Raw genomic sequence first — 15,247 nt, forward strand, 5'->3', positions numbered from 1 at the left:
TCGTGTCTGTTTGAAAAAGGAGCTGCAACTTTGCTCTTGCCTCTTTTCCTAAAAGAAAATGGAGAGAAGGAAAAGAGAGAAAAAAAAAGCAGCAGCAGAAAGGGGATGGGAAAGAAGAGGGGGAAAATAGAGTTTTGCAGCAGATGGCCTGCTGATGCCTGGGCATTGGGCATGAATTTCAGTGGGAAATAATTACGTCCAGAAATTTTCCAAGAACTGCCAGTGTTGAATTGCTGTGAGAAGTAGTTTCCAGACACAGATCATCCTTTGATATCTACTGCTGCAACCATGCTTGGGTTGTTCCTGGGTTCTGCTGCCCTTCGCAGTGCTGAGGCTGGGACTAACACAGACCCTGAAGCCACCATAGCAGCCCACAGAAGTTTTCCACATGGAAGCAGACCTTTGGCTGTCCTGGCAGGAGAGCAGAGGTGCCTGTGCCACCCCGTGGGGCAGGATGCACATTAACTGAGAGAGAAAAGCAGCAGCAGACAGGGATTGGTCTCCTTTGGCTACGGATAACTTTGTGTTCCTCTGGCTTATGCTGCAGGCAATTCTTGTACAAAGTCAGCTAGTCTTAAATTTACAAATGTCACCCCCCTTTAACTGTAAGAGAAGCCCTGGGCTTCCAAAACAACACATTCAGCGTTAAAACATGCATCTTCTCGTTATCTTCACATCACTCCTGTTCAATGTCCTGTGCATGCTTTCTCTCCCCTGACAGCCATCTCTTCATGGAGTATTTGTGTGATTCAAAGAAAGACAAAACTGTGCAGACATTGTTAAATGAGGTACCGCTTCCATTCTCATCCTGATAGTTCATGTTTAAATGAAGGGGTTGACGTAAATGAGGGAAAATGGAAGCACTCTTAGTTAATCTGAAAGGAATCTCTTCTGCTGTCCTTTCACTAAACAAAGCCAGAAGTCCCAGAGATGAAGTTTATCTAAACTAAAGCCAACAAACGATTGTTGTTGGAGGGGGTTATATCATGTTTTCCATTGTCATTTTGACAAGAAGCAGGCAGAGACTTCAACTTTGCACACTCAGAGATGAGGATATTGGGTCTGAAGTGAAAATAAATAGTGGTTGGAACTAGGGTAGATTTTCTCAAGCAAAATGGGGAGAACCTTTGCTGTGCATTACAAGATGGGAAAGAGAAATGGTTGTCTGAAAGTATAAATGTGACGTACAATGTACTGTACCTTTGTGTAAAAGATGTATTGGTTATTGCTGGCAATGGAACTCATTCCTCCTTGCACCCTTCTGGCATTCAAGATAGGATAAGCACACCTCTCTATTATACTTACAGAAGAGAATTTCTGACTCCTGTAAGGTGTTATAAATACTCTATTTTTTAATGTCTGTGGTGATTATCAGTCCAGTAGCCACAACCAGGAGTAAAGTAAGGGTTAATCTTTGAAGCTATTATGCAGCGCCAAGCAATGCAAGCAATATTAATGACACTGTCCCTACAGTTATGCATGGGACTCTTATTTGCCTGAAATGCAAAGTGTCTGACTGGGCTAAATGGAGAAGGCTCAGAAAACTCCGTGGGGATTCCTTCTAGATTTTGCAGGCACAAAGCACCTCTTGTCAGAGAAACCATGGAGAGGACAGAAAGCAAAGCTTCACAACCCCTGTGCATCAACAGATTCAATGCAAGAAAGAAACTCCATACAGGAGTAGCCGTCCCACAGCAGTTACTAAGCCAGAGCACTGTCTGTTAACAGCATGGTCCTGGGAGAGAACTGCAGTGAGTCACCATGCGGCCTGTAACTGAGAGAACATCACCATGAGCAGCATGGCCCCAGACAACCTTCTCTCCGGGAGCAGTCCCTTGGGTCCCCGTCTGGTGATGGGCAGCACATGGAGGGCTGGGGCTGCAGTACGCTGTTCTGCATCCATCTACACCTCCCTCAACAGCCTCTCCCAAAGGAACAGGGACAAAATAGCTCTCTCTGTGCACTACTCCTGAAGAAGGAATCATATCCATGCTCAGTTCTCCATGTGCACAAGACATATCATCATGGATGTATTGAAGGAGGGACAAGTTGGTAAAGTATTGTAGCAGCTACTTCAAGGTAAAATGATGACACTAAAATAGCTCCCTTTTTGTTCCACCTTGGGTTGAAGGTTATTTACCTGACTGCCAACAATCACACCCAGAAAGTCTTAAACTGTAAGCATACAGGTAGGTGATAGGTACTGAACTCTAAGCCACTTGAAGGTTGTGCAAGTACAATTTATCAAGCTACCTCAAAGAGAATGAACCAACAGGTTTTTGTGTTGCATTAGAAAGGATTTTATTCTGTCCTTTTCAAGTTTGAGCTTTAGTTTCTGGGCATTGCCAACAATAAATTGAATTTTGTTCCATCACATCAAATTTCTGCAGTGAATTGGGAATCTAATCTAGTTACTTCAAGTCCAACAAAACACTTTGCTAACAACATGTATTTGCTATTACCAATAGCTTTCCTTTTCTCAGCTGAGATCATTTGCCTTGTTGCTTAAGCATGACTAAAGCATAACACAATCTGGAGCATTAATGGACATGACAATTGTGCTAATTTCCAGTTCTGTGGGTTTTGAGGACTCATTACTTCTAAGCGACAAATTAAAACATGCAACTGCTACAGCAGCTGTGGCTTGTGCTTTTCTCCAGACTGCTAACCTGCCGTAAGAGCATCGAGCAATGTAGCTTTCAGGTCACCGGCTAGCCTGGGGAAGCACACTTTGTTGTTGTTTCCCCCTACTGGTAGGCTGAACCTTTCAACTCTGAAGAGATTGCTTTTGATCCAAAATGCTAGGTGACTATCTGATCACTGCTGATCTACAGCAAGCTTTCCCATTTGTAAAGCTAGGTATGTCAGATTTTCTGCACATTTCTGATCTAAACAAGAAAGGAGCAACGTTAGCACATTATCAGGACAATAACTAGTAGATCCATGTCAGCCTGCTTTATCAGCCAGTCTGATAAAATAATAGAAATTAATTCCTTTCTTTCTCTTCAATAGCATTAATTAAAGCTAACACTCAGCTGTTGTGTAAGGTTGGCATCAAGTACGACTCTGCAAGTGACACTTTGCCTGCCTATTTCAAGCCTCAAAATTTTGGCAGAAGCTGGAAGAGGAAATAGGACCAGTTTGTAATCTGCAACACAAAGAAGGGAGCAACTGTAATGGCTCTGAGACATCACCAATAACATCAGTGCCAGAGACAACACCCTTCTACCTCTGCCTTTTCTCCCTGTAATAAACCAACTCCCCCTTCTCCTTTAAAAATGCAGTCTGTGTAGACTTGGTCTCAAATCAAAAACAAATATGGAAAATAATGAAAAGGATATTTAATGGTCTCATTTTCCTAAGTCTAATGTCTTCCAGGGATGTGTGATCTGAAATGTGTTTATGAAATTTGACATATTTCCAAGTACATATATATAATGTTTAGAGGGGGTGGATTCCCCAGGCTTTCGTTTAGCATGATTTTTCCAAACCAGAAAGAGATGTATCAACTTTCCTAAGCAGAACATTGCCTGCTATAAACTAGTTAGGAGAAATGGAAGAAGAGCAGTAGACCCCTGACCTACTGTACCTTCAATAGTTTAGATGACCTAAGAGTATGTAATTATATGTTAACACACAGTAAGTGTAACACATATACATTGTCTGTTTTTACCTTCAAAAATCTGGAGGAGGTTTTGCTTGTGTTACCATAACCTTTCAGGAAAGATAGTTCTGACTGTCATTAACATTGCCCTTAAACTAGCTAATTTATCAACAAAAAAAATAAAAGAATATGTACAATGTTGCATATAGCTAAGTGCTAAAAATGCTAGTCTGGAAGTATCACTGCATCTGAGCAGTACCTGTCTATTCCATTGCCCATCTAATCCCTTCCAATTAAAAGAAGAAAGCAAAATAGTTCAATCAACCTATTTACAAGTGTTCCTAAAATATCATCCTTTCTTTTTGGGTATTTTAATCAGAGATCAGTACTCAGCATAAAGAGTTCTTTACATGTTGCCCCCTAAAGCCTCCTTCATTTTAAAACCGTAACTTGGAACTCGAACTAATAGGAAAGGTCAATAAGTCTTCCCAGTGATATTTTAAGATCCAGTCATTATCTTAGAAACGAACTTCCTGACCGGACATCCAAGATAATACATTACAATGAAAACACTAAATTACATTAGAGCAAAAAATCTAGTTGGAATAAAAATGGGTTTCTGTCTCTGCTTGCACCCTGCTTTTAGAGCATCAGTGTTCTCCTGGTGACCTCAGGGAAGTCCCTCATGGACTGGTGGGTGTACGTATGAGAAGTGTCACGCTCCAGGTGACAGCCTTTACTCATTTCAGATACAGCTGAGGCAGGCCCAGGTCCATCTCAGCTTGCTTTTGGCCCCGACACGAGTGGGGCTGTGCATGTGCTTCCTGTGTAGCCAGTGTACATTGCCAAGTACCTCCAGCCAGTCTAGCTAAAATTAAAGCTGTCTTCTGGAAGTTGCTGTCTGTACTGACTCTGCTAACTCAAGTTAAACGAGATGAACCTAGGCCTGAAGACTACACAACTATACGAGTCATGTGGGCTGGGTAGAGGATGGATTTCTTTCCTGAAGTTGTTTTCTGAGTTCTTTTGCTATTTGGTAGCTTAGCATGCAGGGTGCAAAGGTGCCTACAGATAGTGGAAATTAATACACCTTTCTGGAATGTGTCACGTCTACCTGAAGGCCAGCTGTCAGTCACCAGGAGGCATTTCATCCTGAACACGCTCAGGGCTTGGCAGCTCCTTACACCACAACTCTCAGCACACATCAGAAAACCTGAATTGTCTCAAGCTGACTTCATTTACAGGCTGAAATGGATTACCAGGGTACTCAGCTTTTCTTCTTGGAAGTCACAGAGAATTTCTTATTCCACAACATCCAGAGCCCAAGCTTTTGAAGAAGTTCAACCTAAGGCTGTACTCAAACCTCCATTCCTAGCTATTACAGCCATACAAAGAAACACGTAGCCCAGAGGTACATCTGACTATCCTAAGCTTAGTATATACTGAGCAGTTTCCTTAATATCTTGCCAAGTCTTGTCTCCTGGCAGGCTTTCCCAAGGAAAATTTTATATTGACTTACATTTGATACTAACCATATAAACATTTTTCTTGACAAGAGAGAGCATTTTAGCATGTCTGGAAATTCTCTTTTGAATCCTGGAAAATTTGGCTTCCCAGTCCATCACTGGGATTCGCAATGCTAATAACCGACTTCAATTATCTCTTTCCCTGTGAGAAAAGCAAATTGAGCAGTGTGGAAAGGAGCATTCCAAGGAGAGGATATTACTGGGTATATGAAAGGCTAACTTGCATTTTATCAATCTCTCTGTGTAACTGCATCTCTGTAAGTAGTATGGAAGTGAGCCCAGGAAGGAAATGTTACTACACCATGAAACAGGAATGTAGCAGAGAAATGAGAATACTCCCTCACACTTCGTTTGTATATTGTTCTTCTAACCCCAGATTTACCATCTCTTGAGTCAAATATGTGTTGCACTTCAGAAACGTCCAGGGAAGCAACCAGAGGGAAAGAAAGAGACCTGGCCTCAGTTTATTGGGAGAAATAAAACTGATGTTTGTTCTTTTTATATTGGACATTCCTTAACCCTCTGAAGAAAGAGAGAGAGGAAATATAAATATTTAATACAAATTATATATGTATAGTGTTTGTTGCTGTAAGCAGAGAAAGAACTCACAGCATGTGTTAGCTCAAATTTTCCCATATTGCATCACTGAGGATTACTGAAGCACAGCATATATGCTGGAAAAGCAGAAATAGAAAAGCCTCGGTCTGCAGCACACCACATTTAATCTCTACAGAATTTCAGGTGCCGTGCAGTGCCTCGCCCATGCCCACGCGTGGCAAGGTGGGCTGGTGCTGGGCACGCTGCTGCTGCTGCAGGCGGTGCTACCTGGCTGCCACAGCCGGCTGCTGGTCTCATGGCAAGCTCCTGCTTTCTAACCAGGCTTAGCCAGATAGCTTTGCTATCAGCTGACTAGCTGTTTTCCTGATTTTCAGCATACAGACAGGGCTAGGGTGTGGCTTTAAAGGCCTTTGGCTCTCCTTTGCTGCAGTGTAACTGGCTGCCACTTATCCAGTGATTTGTAAAGTTATTTGTTGCCCTAGTGCAGGAATAAATACATTGCAGATCTTTTATATTTACAAGAAAGAAAAACGCTTTATCTTAAGGAAGCTCTGGTCTCAACTGCCTGGCAAGCAGGACCAGGACACATCCAAAAAAGGTCAGATGCACTTGGGAATGTATAACTTAAATCACCATACCACACTTATCTCCCCAGTAAGCTGAATTATTCTATATGAAGGACTTTTTTCCTCTCTCCAAATTCCACGCTCACTTGCTGTCTGGCAGACACACACACAAGCACTCTCAGGCACTCGCAGACACTGCCAGCCGCTGGTCAGTCCCAGGAGGGACCAAAGCAGCCTGCAGACGCACGACAGAAACCATCGTGGTTAGGGGAATTCAGTCACCCCCCCAGCTTTATGTCAAAGGAAAAATCCCACGCGCTGAAATATTTTTCATGTATCGCTCTTAAAAACTGTTTCATCAGAGCTGAGGAGAATTTTTCAGGCAGTTTTCCGCGCACAAATTGTTTAAACACAGCCCCATGCTGCTGGGGGGAAACAGGCAAGTACAAAGGAGCGCTCCAGATACAAAGCTGGAAGCAGACTTATAGCTTGTGACAAATAACTTCCAGACAGCACCCAGCCAGCAGTTGAAACGCTATTCCAAGAGTTAAAGGAAACAGTCGAAAAGCTCTCCAGTGTCTGTAATAGGAAAACAAGTAAGAACAAGAAGAAATGCAGCACAGCAGTGAGCACTGCACAGTCCCCTTAACCACCGGCAAACAGCAAAGTGAAGAGCAACCTTTGGGAGGGTAATGCATGCTCCCGCAGCTTTCAGCTTCAGCATTCGCTGTCGTTACTGCTGGATTAGCGAAGGAAAAGTGTTCTGGTGAGGTCTGTGAGTACGCGTTTCTTACCAGCTATTAAATGATTGGTGAAAATAAAAAATAAAACAAAAACATTAAATCATAAGAAGCTTGAATTACTCACCGTCCTGTTGTGCCAAAATAACTGAGGGTTGAAACACGGCAAGAATGAGCAAAGTTACTTTTTGCACAAAGCTCATCATGTCTAAATATTAGACATGAGACTCTCTGTGCAAAAAGAAAAAACTGGGGGGGAAGAAAAATCTATTCAAAATAGCAACATCGGTCGTTCCCTGCCCTTCCAGCACCGGGCCATGTACAGAACTCAGCCACAAGCATTCCCCAGCTTTGGCCTTAAATAGGAAAAAAATTGGCTTACTTTACTTTTCCACCCCCTTTACTGAAATATGAGAAGAAGACCCATCCCCTAACAGTAAATGAATGATTAATATTTCTCTTGGCTTTACAGAAGAATAAAGTCAACTAAACAAGATACACAGCGCATCTGGAGCTTTTGTGCATGTGTGAAGTGCGCATCGAGCCTATATACACACAGTTAGTGTGCTGCGTGCGAGATGTATGGACGGGGAAAAAAGGAGCCCAGCAGCAGCCTGCCCAGGGCAATGCATTTCTCATGCAAATCAGCAGTCATACAGCCCAAACACAATTTTTAATTCCTAGTGCTTCCTAGCGCTTCCTAGCAAAGATGAAAGGTGAGTACCTGATGTGACGCCCAAAACTGAAAAATCTCAGCTGTGCAGCAGCAAATTTGGCTGTTTCTGCTGAGGAGCCATCAGAGTTAACGAAGGGGAGGCCTGAAAATTGCAACACTTTTGTTCCAGTGCTTTTCTCACATCAGGATTTTGTGTGACCTAGGAAGAAAGCTCACATTAAAAAAATTTAAATATATATTCAGAGGCACCAATTTCACAATTTGATACTTTTTCAATAATGCAGCTAAATGCTTTTATTACAGTATTTGAAAGGAATGCAGAACAAGTACCACCTTTTTCTTTACTCTTTGCTCCTCAAACAGGAAGATATAGCTGAAAAAAATAATCTTCAAACTACTATTTTTAATTAACCTCTGTTCTTTATTTATTCCATATAACAGTTTACTGATAATCAGAAGAATCAGAACATACAGAGCTATTTTCCAAATAAGATGGCTTAAACAGGTTTTGTTACAAATGCAGTTTTAGCAATTTAGCTTTAATTACAAGTTTGAGAGACTCCAAAGTGAATGCAGAAAGCTGTGTCAGTGCGCATCTCTGATAAATCAGTGATCAAATTAATTACTACTCTCAGTTGGTTAATTTGGTCCAGCTCATTAACTGCAAGAGTGCTCACTCATTTGCTCGTAAGCACTGCTGAGATACCAATGACCCAGGGAACCGTCTCTCCTGTCATTAATGCATTTATCAATCCCCAAAAAAGGGACCCACAACTGTGCATGCATAAAAAAATCAAAGCAGTGTGAGGCTATCTTTTAACCTGATAGGTATTATGTCTCACTTCAAAACCTATTTACCTGAAATACATTTGCACTTAAATGGAAAAGTCATCTTCTGCCAGGGTCACCTGAGGTGAAACAGGGTGAAGCAAGTATGAAGAAATCTTAAATAACTTGATGCCACTTTCAACATACCCGGAGGGTCTCTTCTGCGTCCTACACATCATAAGGCAGAAATGGCTTCATACCTTTCAAAAGAATGATGCAGGGCTTTTCTGTTTGAATTAAATACTCTCAAATTGTCCATCTTGTCTGTGTTGGGATGGCAGAGTTATTTCAGGCAGTTGTAGGTTTTCATACCCAGTATCACTTTACTTAACAGGTTATCAAGTAGCTACAATAAACAAACAGCCACCTGCTAACCAAAAGGCTTCAAATCTTTATGCATATGCCCATAAGGCTTTATTTACTCATTTTTTCATATTCTCATATGATTTTTTTCATATTTTTACCAAATATTTCCTTATACTTCTTAAGTTTATCTTTTTAAAAAACAGAGAACACCCTTGGTGAATGCCTTACTTTCACTACTACTTTCCTTCAATTTATATAGAACAACACTGAATCATTCAATTAAAATTTAAATTCTAAGAAGAGCTCTGGATGGTTCACCTTGGATATTAAATTACGCCCCAACTAAACTATGAAGCCAAATTTATCACGATATATACTATTTCTGATAGGCATTGGAGTATCAATCTGCATGCTTCAATTTGTACAGAAATGAACTCTGACATTCCTGAATAGAAACATTACCTATATCACTTCATGATTACACCCCATAAAAATCACTAGTACTTATGGACATTATCTTCTGTGAGTTCTGGGGTATCTTTGCTGTGGCTCAGCAAATAATTAATGGCAACAATCAGCTGCACTGGAGTTTCTCATTAATGCAACTTCAAATAACAGTGGTGGTAGATTTGATTTTATATTTCTAGAGTGAAAGCACAAGGCAACTGCCTTTAACTGCCATGAGTCAGTTCCTTTTAATTGGGCATTCACAATGTTGTTTGATTTTAATTACCTGTGGCACAGCTTTCCTTGAACATCCATGGACACTTTGTGAGCAGAGACTTCCTTTTCACATCCTCTTTGCAGACGCACCCTCGCTCAAAACCCAGCTATCTTGATTCTTGAGTTTTGCAGGCAGTTTAAGAGTATTCAGTGAGTTGTTCTTGGTTCTCACCTTCTCAGGAATGTAATGTCTTGGCATCTGGATTACACTGGAAAAAAGTATTCATATCAGAATCAGAGAATGGGCATGGAGGGAACCTGGAAAAATTATTTGTTACTGAACGTATTTGCTTTTTACTGTGGATACCATGGAAGATATGTAGATCAAAACTACTGACAATCTTCAATGTCAGACAACTTTGGAGTATTCATGCTGTTCCTTCTGCAATTTGGGATTCTTTGTGTACATTTGAGTCTTGTGGTCAGTGGCATTTTGAATATACTATATATAAATACAAAATATGTATTTATCAGGTGACTTCAGGTCCACCTACACCAAAGATCAGTCCTTAAGCAAATGATTTAAATGTTACTTTGAAAGTTCCCAAAATTCAGACTTGTAAAACAGGCTGGTAGCTATCCTTTATCCCCAAGAGAACTTAATCTGAACTGCCAGTCTTCAGTTTTTGTCATTTTCCTATGTCAGGAACAAGAATCTTTTTGTTGTTGTTGTTCTAGGAGGATTTAAATCATTGTAGAGGATCTTGGAATTTAAAAAGGGGTATATAACTTCAAAGGAATAAAAAGCCAAAAATAGCGCAAATAATCACCAAAAGAAAATATAAATAAAAAGGGGAACTTAATTTAGGTAAGTTCCCCCAGATGCCATATCAGTGAAGCCTGGGTCAAGTCTTCTAAGTCTTCTTGTAAGGACTTTTATTTTTTTCCCCTGGATTGCACTATTATTGAACAAACACACACTGCTAAGATGCATCTAGCAGATTGTTTTCTCTTCAAGCTCACTTTTAAAAAATACTTGACCTACCAGAAGAACTGAATTTAGAGCCACTAAACAAAGCAAACAACAACAACAACAACAAAAACCCTTGCAATTTAATCATTCCTGTTTATGAACTAGAAGTAATACAAACTACGACCACAGCACTGATGACTAATAGGACAATTACAGGAATTAAGGTGGCCAAATCAATGAAATTGTTCTATTTATCTCCCATCTTTCCATTTCACTGAAATTATTTCCTAAGATGGGAAATTAGCTTTTGAGATGCAGCCTCTTGTTCACATGCCTTCTGCTTTCACCTTTGCACAGATTCAACGCTTTTCACAAATGAAAATTCTCTTTTTGCAAAAGTCCTGTGCAGATTAAATCAAATCCTTCAACTGAGTCATGTTGGGAACTAACTGTGTTACAGCACAGCTGTGAAGGCTCTTAGAGCAGAGCCAACATTATGACTGCATACGGGTGAAGCAGACAGCACCCACAGCATTTTCTCTTCACAGCAGGAGGGATGCAAGCCAAATGAGTTTAATGACCTTTGGGTGTACCGAATGCTGGGGAATTCAAAATCTGTGGCCAGGGCGTGGTTTTTTGTACTGAACACGTACCTACTCTTGTCGCCAATGATGAAATCTGTTAGAGCACTGGCCCAAAGCCTTGGAGAAGATGCTCCTCTTTTTCACCGAGGTGTCAAACTTACTTTGCAAGGAATCCTTTCTTCTCATCTCTAATTCAGATTTCCACTGTGAAACTGAAAAAAACAGACCTCCACTTTTTTTTTTTTTTTTTTTAAAGAAACACCACCATCCCATTCCCTAAGAAAATACTCAATGGAATGGCTGCAAGACTTTGTGTCAGGACAGTGTCATGTAAAGGCTTTTGCAACTTACAGCTTATGGCTGTTAGATGGACAGCAACAGAACATAAAAATGGCAGAAAATACTTAAATACTTAAGACTAAATTTGGTTGTGAGTTGCTCAGCTACGTTTGCTTTTACATGAGTGCAAAAAATCCTGTTTTGATATACGTCCAAGTAACAAAAAAACTGATAAATCTGTCAAGAGAGCAGTCTGAGATCACGCTAACATATAAAGTAGGTTATCCTTGCAGCACAGAGTTCGTGGAGGAAGTGGGGTGCACCAACCTTCACTCTGTTGGCTCTGCTCAGGGACAGGCTGTCGTCTCTGCTGCCTCTGCTCAAAGCACTGCTGTTCCAGAGAGCACGTGGAGTTCCCAGCACGGCTCAAGCATTCTCCAATTCGGCTGTTGGTTCACCTAAGACCTCGGCACAGAAAAATTCCAGGATTTAGCCTTCAGGACTAGTGATCCAGCACATTTTAGGAATGGTTTTTCTGCCCCCTCCCCCCCCCCCCCCTTTTTTTTTTTCATTTTCTAAATAAAAAAGAACAACTGTAAGACACAGCCAGGAATTATTTTGAATTATTGTTTCACATTTTTCTCTTCTCTGATTTATTATTTTTTCTAATGAGGGAATAAATATTCTTGTTTGAGTTTACTAAAGAACAACAAAAGGCCATCCGTACTCATATGACTCATCATTTGGAAAAAAAAGAAAACAAAAGAACACAGGATTAATTGTTTTAACTCTTGATCTGTTTGGAATTAACACGATTCAAAACAGAAGAAATTAGAAAGGAAAAACAATTGATTTTTTAGAAAAATCTATTCTAAATGGAGGCAAGAGAAGATCTGTGAGTAGGTCAGAAAATATGGCAATACGAGATTCTTCCACAAGAAAGGAAATCCTGGTCATCAAAATGTTAAAAAAATAAAAAATAAAAAAATCTCAGTCTTCAGGATTAGCATTGGACCAATTTTCCCTGACTGTGCAAGGAAGGTGTGACGTTCTCTTCTGGACCACAGACGTGCCACATGTCCCAAGGAGCGCACGGGTTTCCTAGAACGGAGAGGTGGTGTCCAGCTGCTTCTCTGGGCGGAGGGAGCGTGGACCACGCTGGGGCCAGTCCTGCTGCTGCTGGGTGGCCTGGAAGGCTGGCTCTCCACATCTGCTTGAAGGGATCTCTTCTGATCCATGACCTCTTGTCACATGCATTCCTCTCTTGTTAACTCTAACACTCTCATACAGGCCATGGTATATCTGCTACAGGGAAGTGGCAGCAGCACTTATGCGTTGTCTTGGGTAATGCACAGGATCTTCATGCACAGAAGAACTCCTATACTATTGATCCCAACCTGTTTTATGACTAAGCTGTTTATGAGCTTGCACGTTTTTGGTTTTGTATTACAGAACAGAAAATCCTAGTTCAAACGTAACAGCTCAATGTCATTAACAACTGCTTGGGCAAGCCTGGGTGTTTCATTAGATACTCAGAGTAAAAAGATGCCACAAAACCACCCCAAAGTAGTAACAACAAAGTTGTGGTGGACTCTGGTGACCAAGTTAAACAGTCAGGAAGAATTATCAAGAAAACAGAAGGAAGTTAGCTCACATTCATTCCCCATGAACTCTGTGGCACAAACAGCGGTAAAAGTAGTATGAATCCAGCAAACCCTGGAATCCACCTTTTTTGTACTGAGGCATCTCCTCTCGTCCTCTTGCCTCAGCCCCTGCAGATTTCCAGCCTGCCCACAAGCACATCCTCGTCACTCACCAAAGTTCCTGTAACATAACATGGGCTTTCTATGCGTGGTGGGGACTTCTGCTTACACAACTTTCTTCTCTGAGGCTGTTCTTGAGACATCTCCTTTTGTTTCTCCCATATCTCCACATGCTTATAGCACGTAGCTTACACCTATAAATGTAACATATATACAGAATTTACACTTCCCAAGTGCTTGCCATAGTTTTATTTTCTAGTAGCAGCAGTGCAGCCGGATTTATACTGCCTTTACCCAGTCCTGGGTTGATGTCAGGCAGTCTTTTTGCATTTGCTAAACAAACAGATGTTTTTCCCAGACAAAATAACACAAAATGTAAACTTACTGCCTGCCCAAACACCTAAATTTTAATTATTCTATGAATACAAAAATTGTTATGCTTATTTGAGATCCACTTGCTCTTTGTTTCCTAAAGATAAGAGATGTTTTCTGTCTCCTTTCCTAACAACTGTGTCTCATGAAAAAGTGGAAATAAATATCATTATATATATATATATATATATATTTAGTGGAACAATACGAGATTATGCTTTTTAACTTTTTAAAATAAATAGCTTTAAAGTACAAAATCTTTTTAATCTTATATATAAGAATGGATTCTTCTAAGCAGTTAATTTTCTACACACATTGGAAAACTCAAAAAAGTACCTACTTCAATTTATTAAATCAATATTTGAAGGTATGGAACAACCCTTTTCAAATGGCAGAACAATGAATAAACTGGTGGAACTATACAGGGAAAAAAAAAAAAGACTGCAAGGGGGCAAAGAAATAGAGTATGCCTTGAAACAAAATATAATTAATCCCAACCTTCCCAGCCCCAGATGACTCGCCTTTCCTCATAAGGATGTTCCACCAAACTCCTGTTAGATATCAGTTCCAGGGCCCATAGTATTGAACAAATCTTGCATTCAGAAAATTAAAAGCAGCAGCAGTGGAAAGAATCTTTTCATGGATGCCACTATATCTGGTTAGTGTTTATTTTGAGATTAGAGATCTGGTCTGGGTCATTCTTCCTTGATGGTAAACATACATTGTTTACTGCAGACTCTGTGTTCAAGACAACCCTGTAGACACTGCAGGAGAGAATGGTCTTGACTGCAAAGAGATTCCTCAGGGAGCATTTAGGAATATAGGGATCTCAGTCTTCTGAGGAACCCTGCGTCTCCTTGGCATGGAAAGGGTGCAGATCCCCAGCCATTCTCCTCATAACTTCCCCACTGACTTATCCTTGTTCCCAAAGCCACTCTGAGCACACAGCTGTCTGGAATTTATGAAACAAATGGACATGTACACAGGACCAAAAATCTGACCTGCTGTTATGGAAATCTCGGTTTCTTTGCACAACAAAGAATTAAGCCTGTTTCCATTCCCAGAGTTTCTGGTGCTGCTTTTGATTTAGAAATTGCACTTCCTAATTTACAAGGGTCAGGAGGTCAGTGTTGTTATTGTACTATCTTTCCCATAAGCTGCCTTACTGTGCCTCTTTATGTTTTGTCATTGTGAACAAAACCACTGCAATGCTGTTATTTTTCAAGCTCTCAAGATATCACCCATGACCACTTCAACTACTCAGAAACTGGAGGAAATATTTTCTTTTGGAAGTGTAGTGAAATTTCAGGATGAAGAATAGTTTACATATGCCATCTCTAGATCTCTGAGAACTTTAGTAGGAAGTGTAATCTTTGCTAAGGCAAACGGCAAACTACAACATAAAGGAAACAATATTTTCTAGAAATAAAAAAGAAGACAGAATCCTGGTCCTGATCCAGTGCCATATTTACTGAGCTACAGCGCATGAAGATTGCCGTATACCTCAACTTTGGTTCTCACCAGCCAAGTGACATTTACCATTGTTTCTCAGAAACATTACTGGCATTCCTGTCAAACTCTTAATATCTTTGGAATCAGAGTTGTACCATCACCAAGTGAAAAAGTAAATCTTTTTTTGAAGCATTATGCTGCTGATTCATTAATTTTCTACTAATGTCCAAATAGTGCAGATCGCCACAGTCAGACCTTCTGTACTTTTGGCTGGATTTCTGAAGACATTTCTTAATCGGAGAAACAGAGTAGAACAAATTTCTGAAGAAAAATTTAGTTAACATTACTGTAAGAATA

General features: G+C 40.4%; 1 protein-coding gene across 1 annotated transcript in view; it reads right to left on the bottom strand.

The window, feature by feature from the left end:
• The window catches only part of COL3A1 (collagen type III alpha 1 chain), a 51,481-nt gene extending 44,139 nt beyond the window's left edge, over positions 1-7,342 (bottom strand). The window contains exon 1 of the mRNA XM_080598783.1: positions 7,122-7,342. Coding sequence (XP_080454909.1) covers positions 7,122-7,200 — 79 coding nt within the window. The 5' untranslated portion in view covers positions 7,201-7,342. The remainder of the gene's footprint in view (positions 1-7,121) is intronic.
• Positions 7,343-15,247: the final 7,905 nt, after the last annotated feature.

The sequence above is a fragment of the Anser brachyrhynchus genome (genome assembly GCF_964034855.1).
Source record: "Anser brachyrhynchus genome assembly, chromosome: 7".
Taxonomy (NCBI): Eukaryota; Metazoa; Chordata; class Aves; order Anseriformes; family Anatidae; genus Anser; species Anser brachyrhynchus.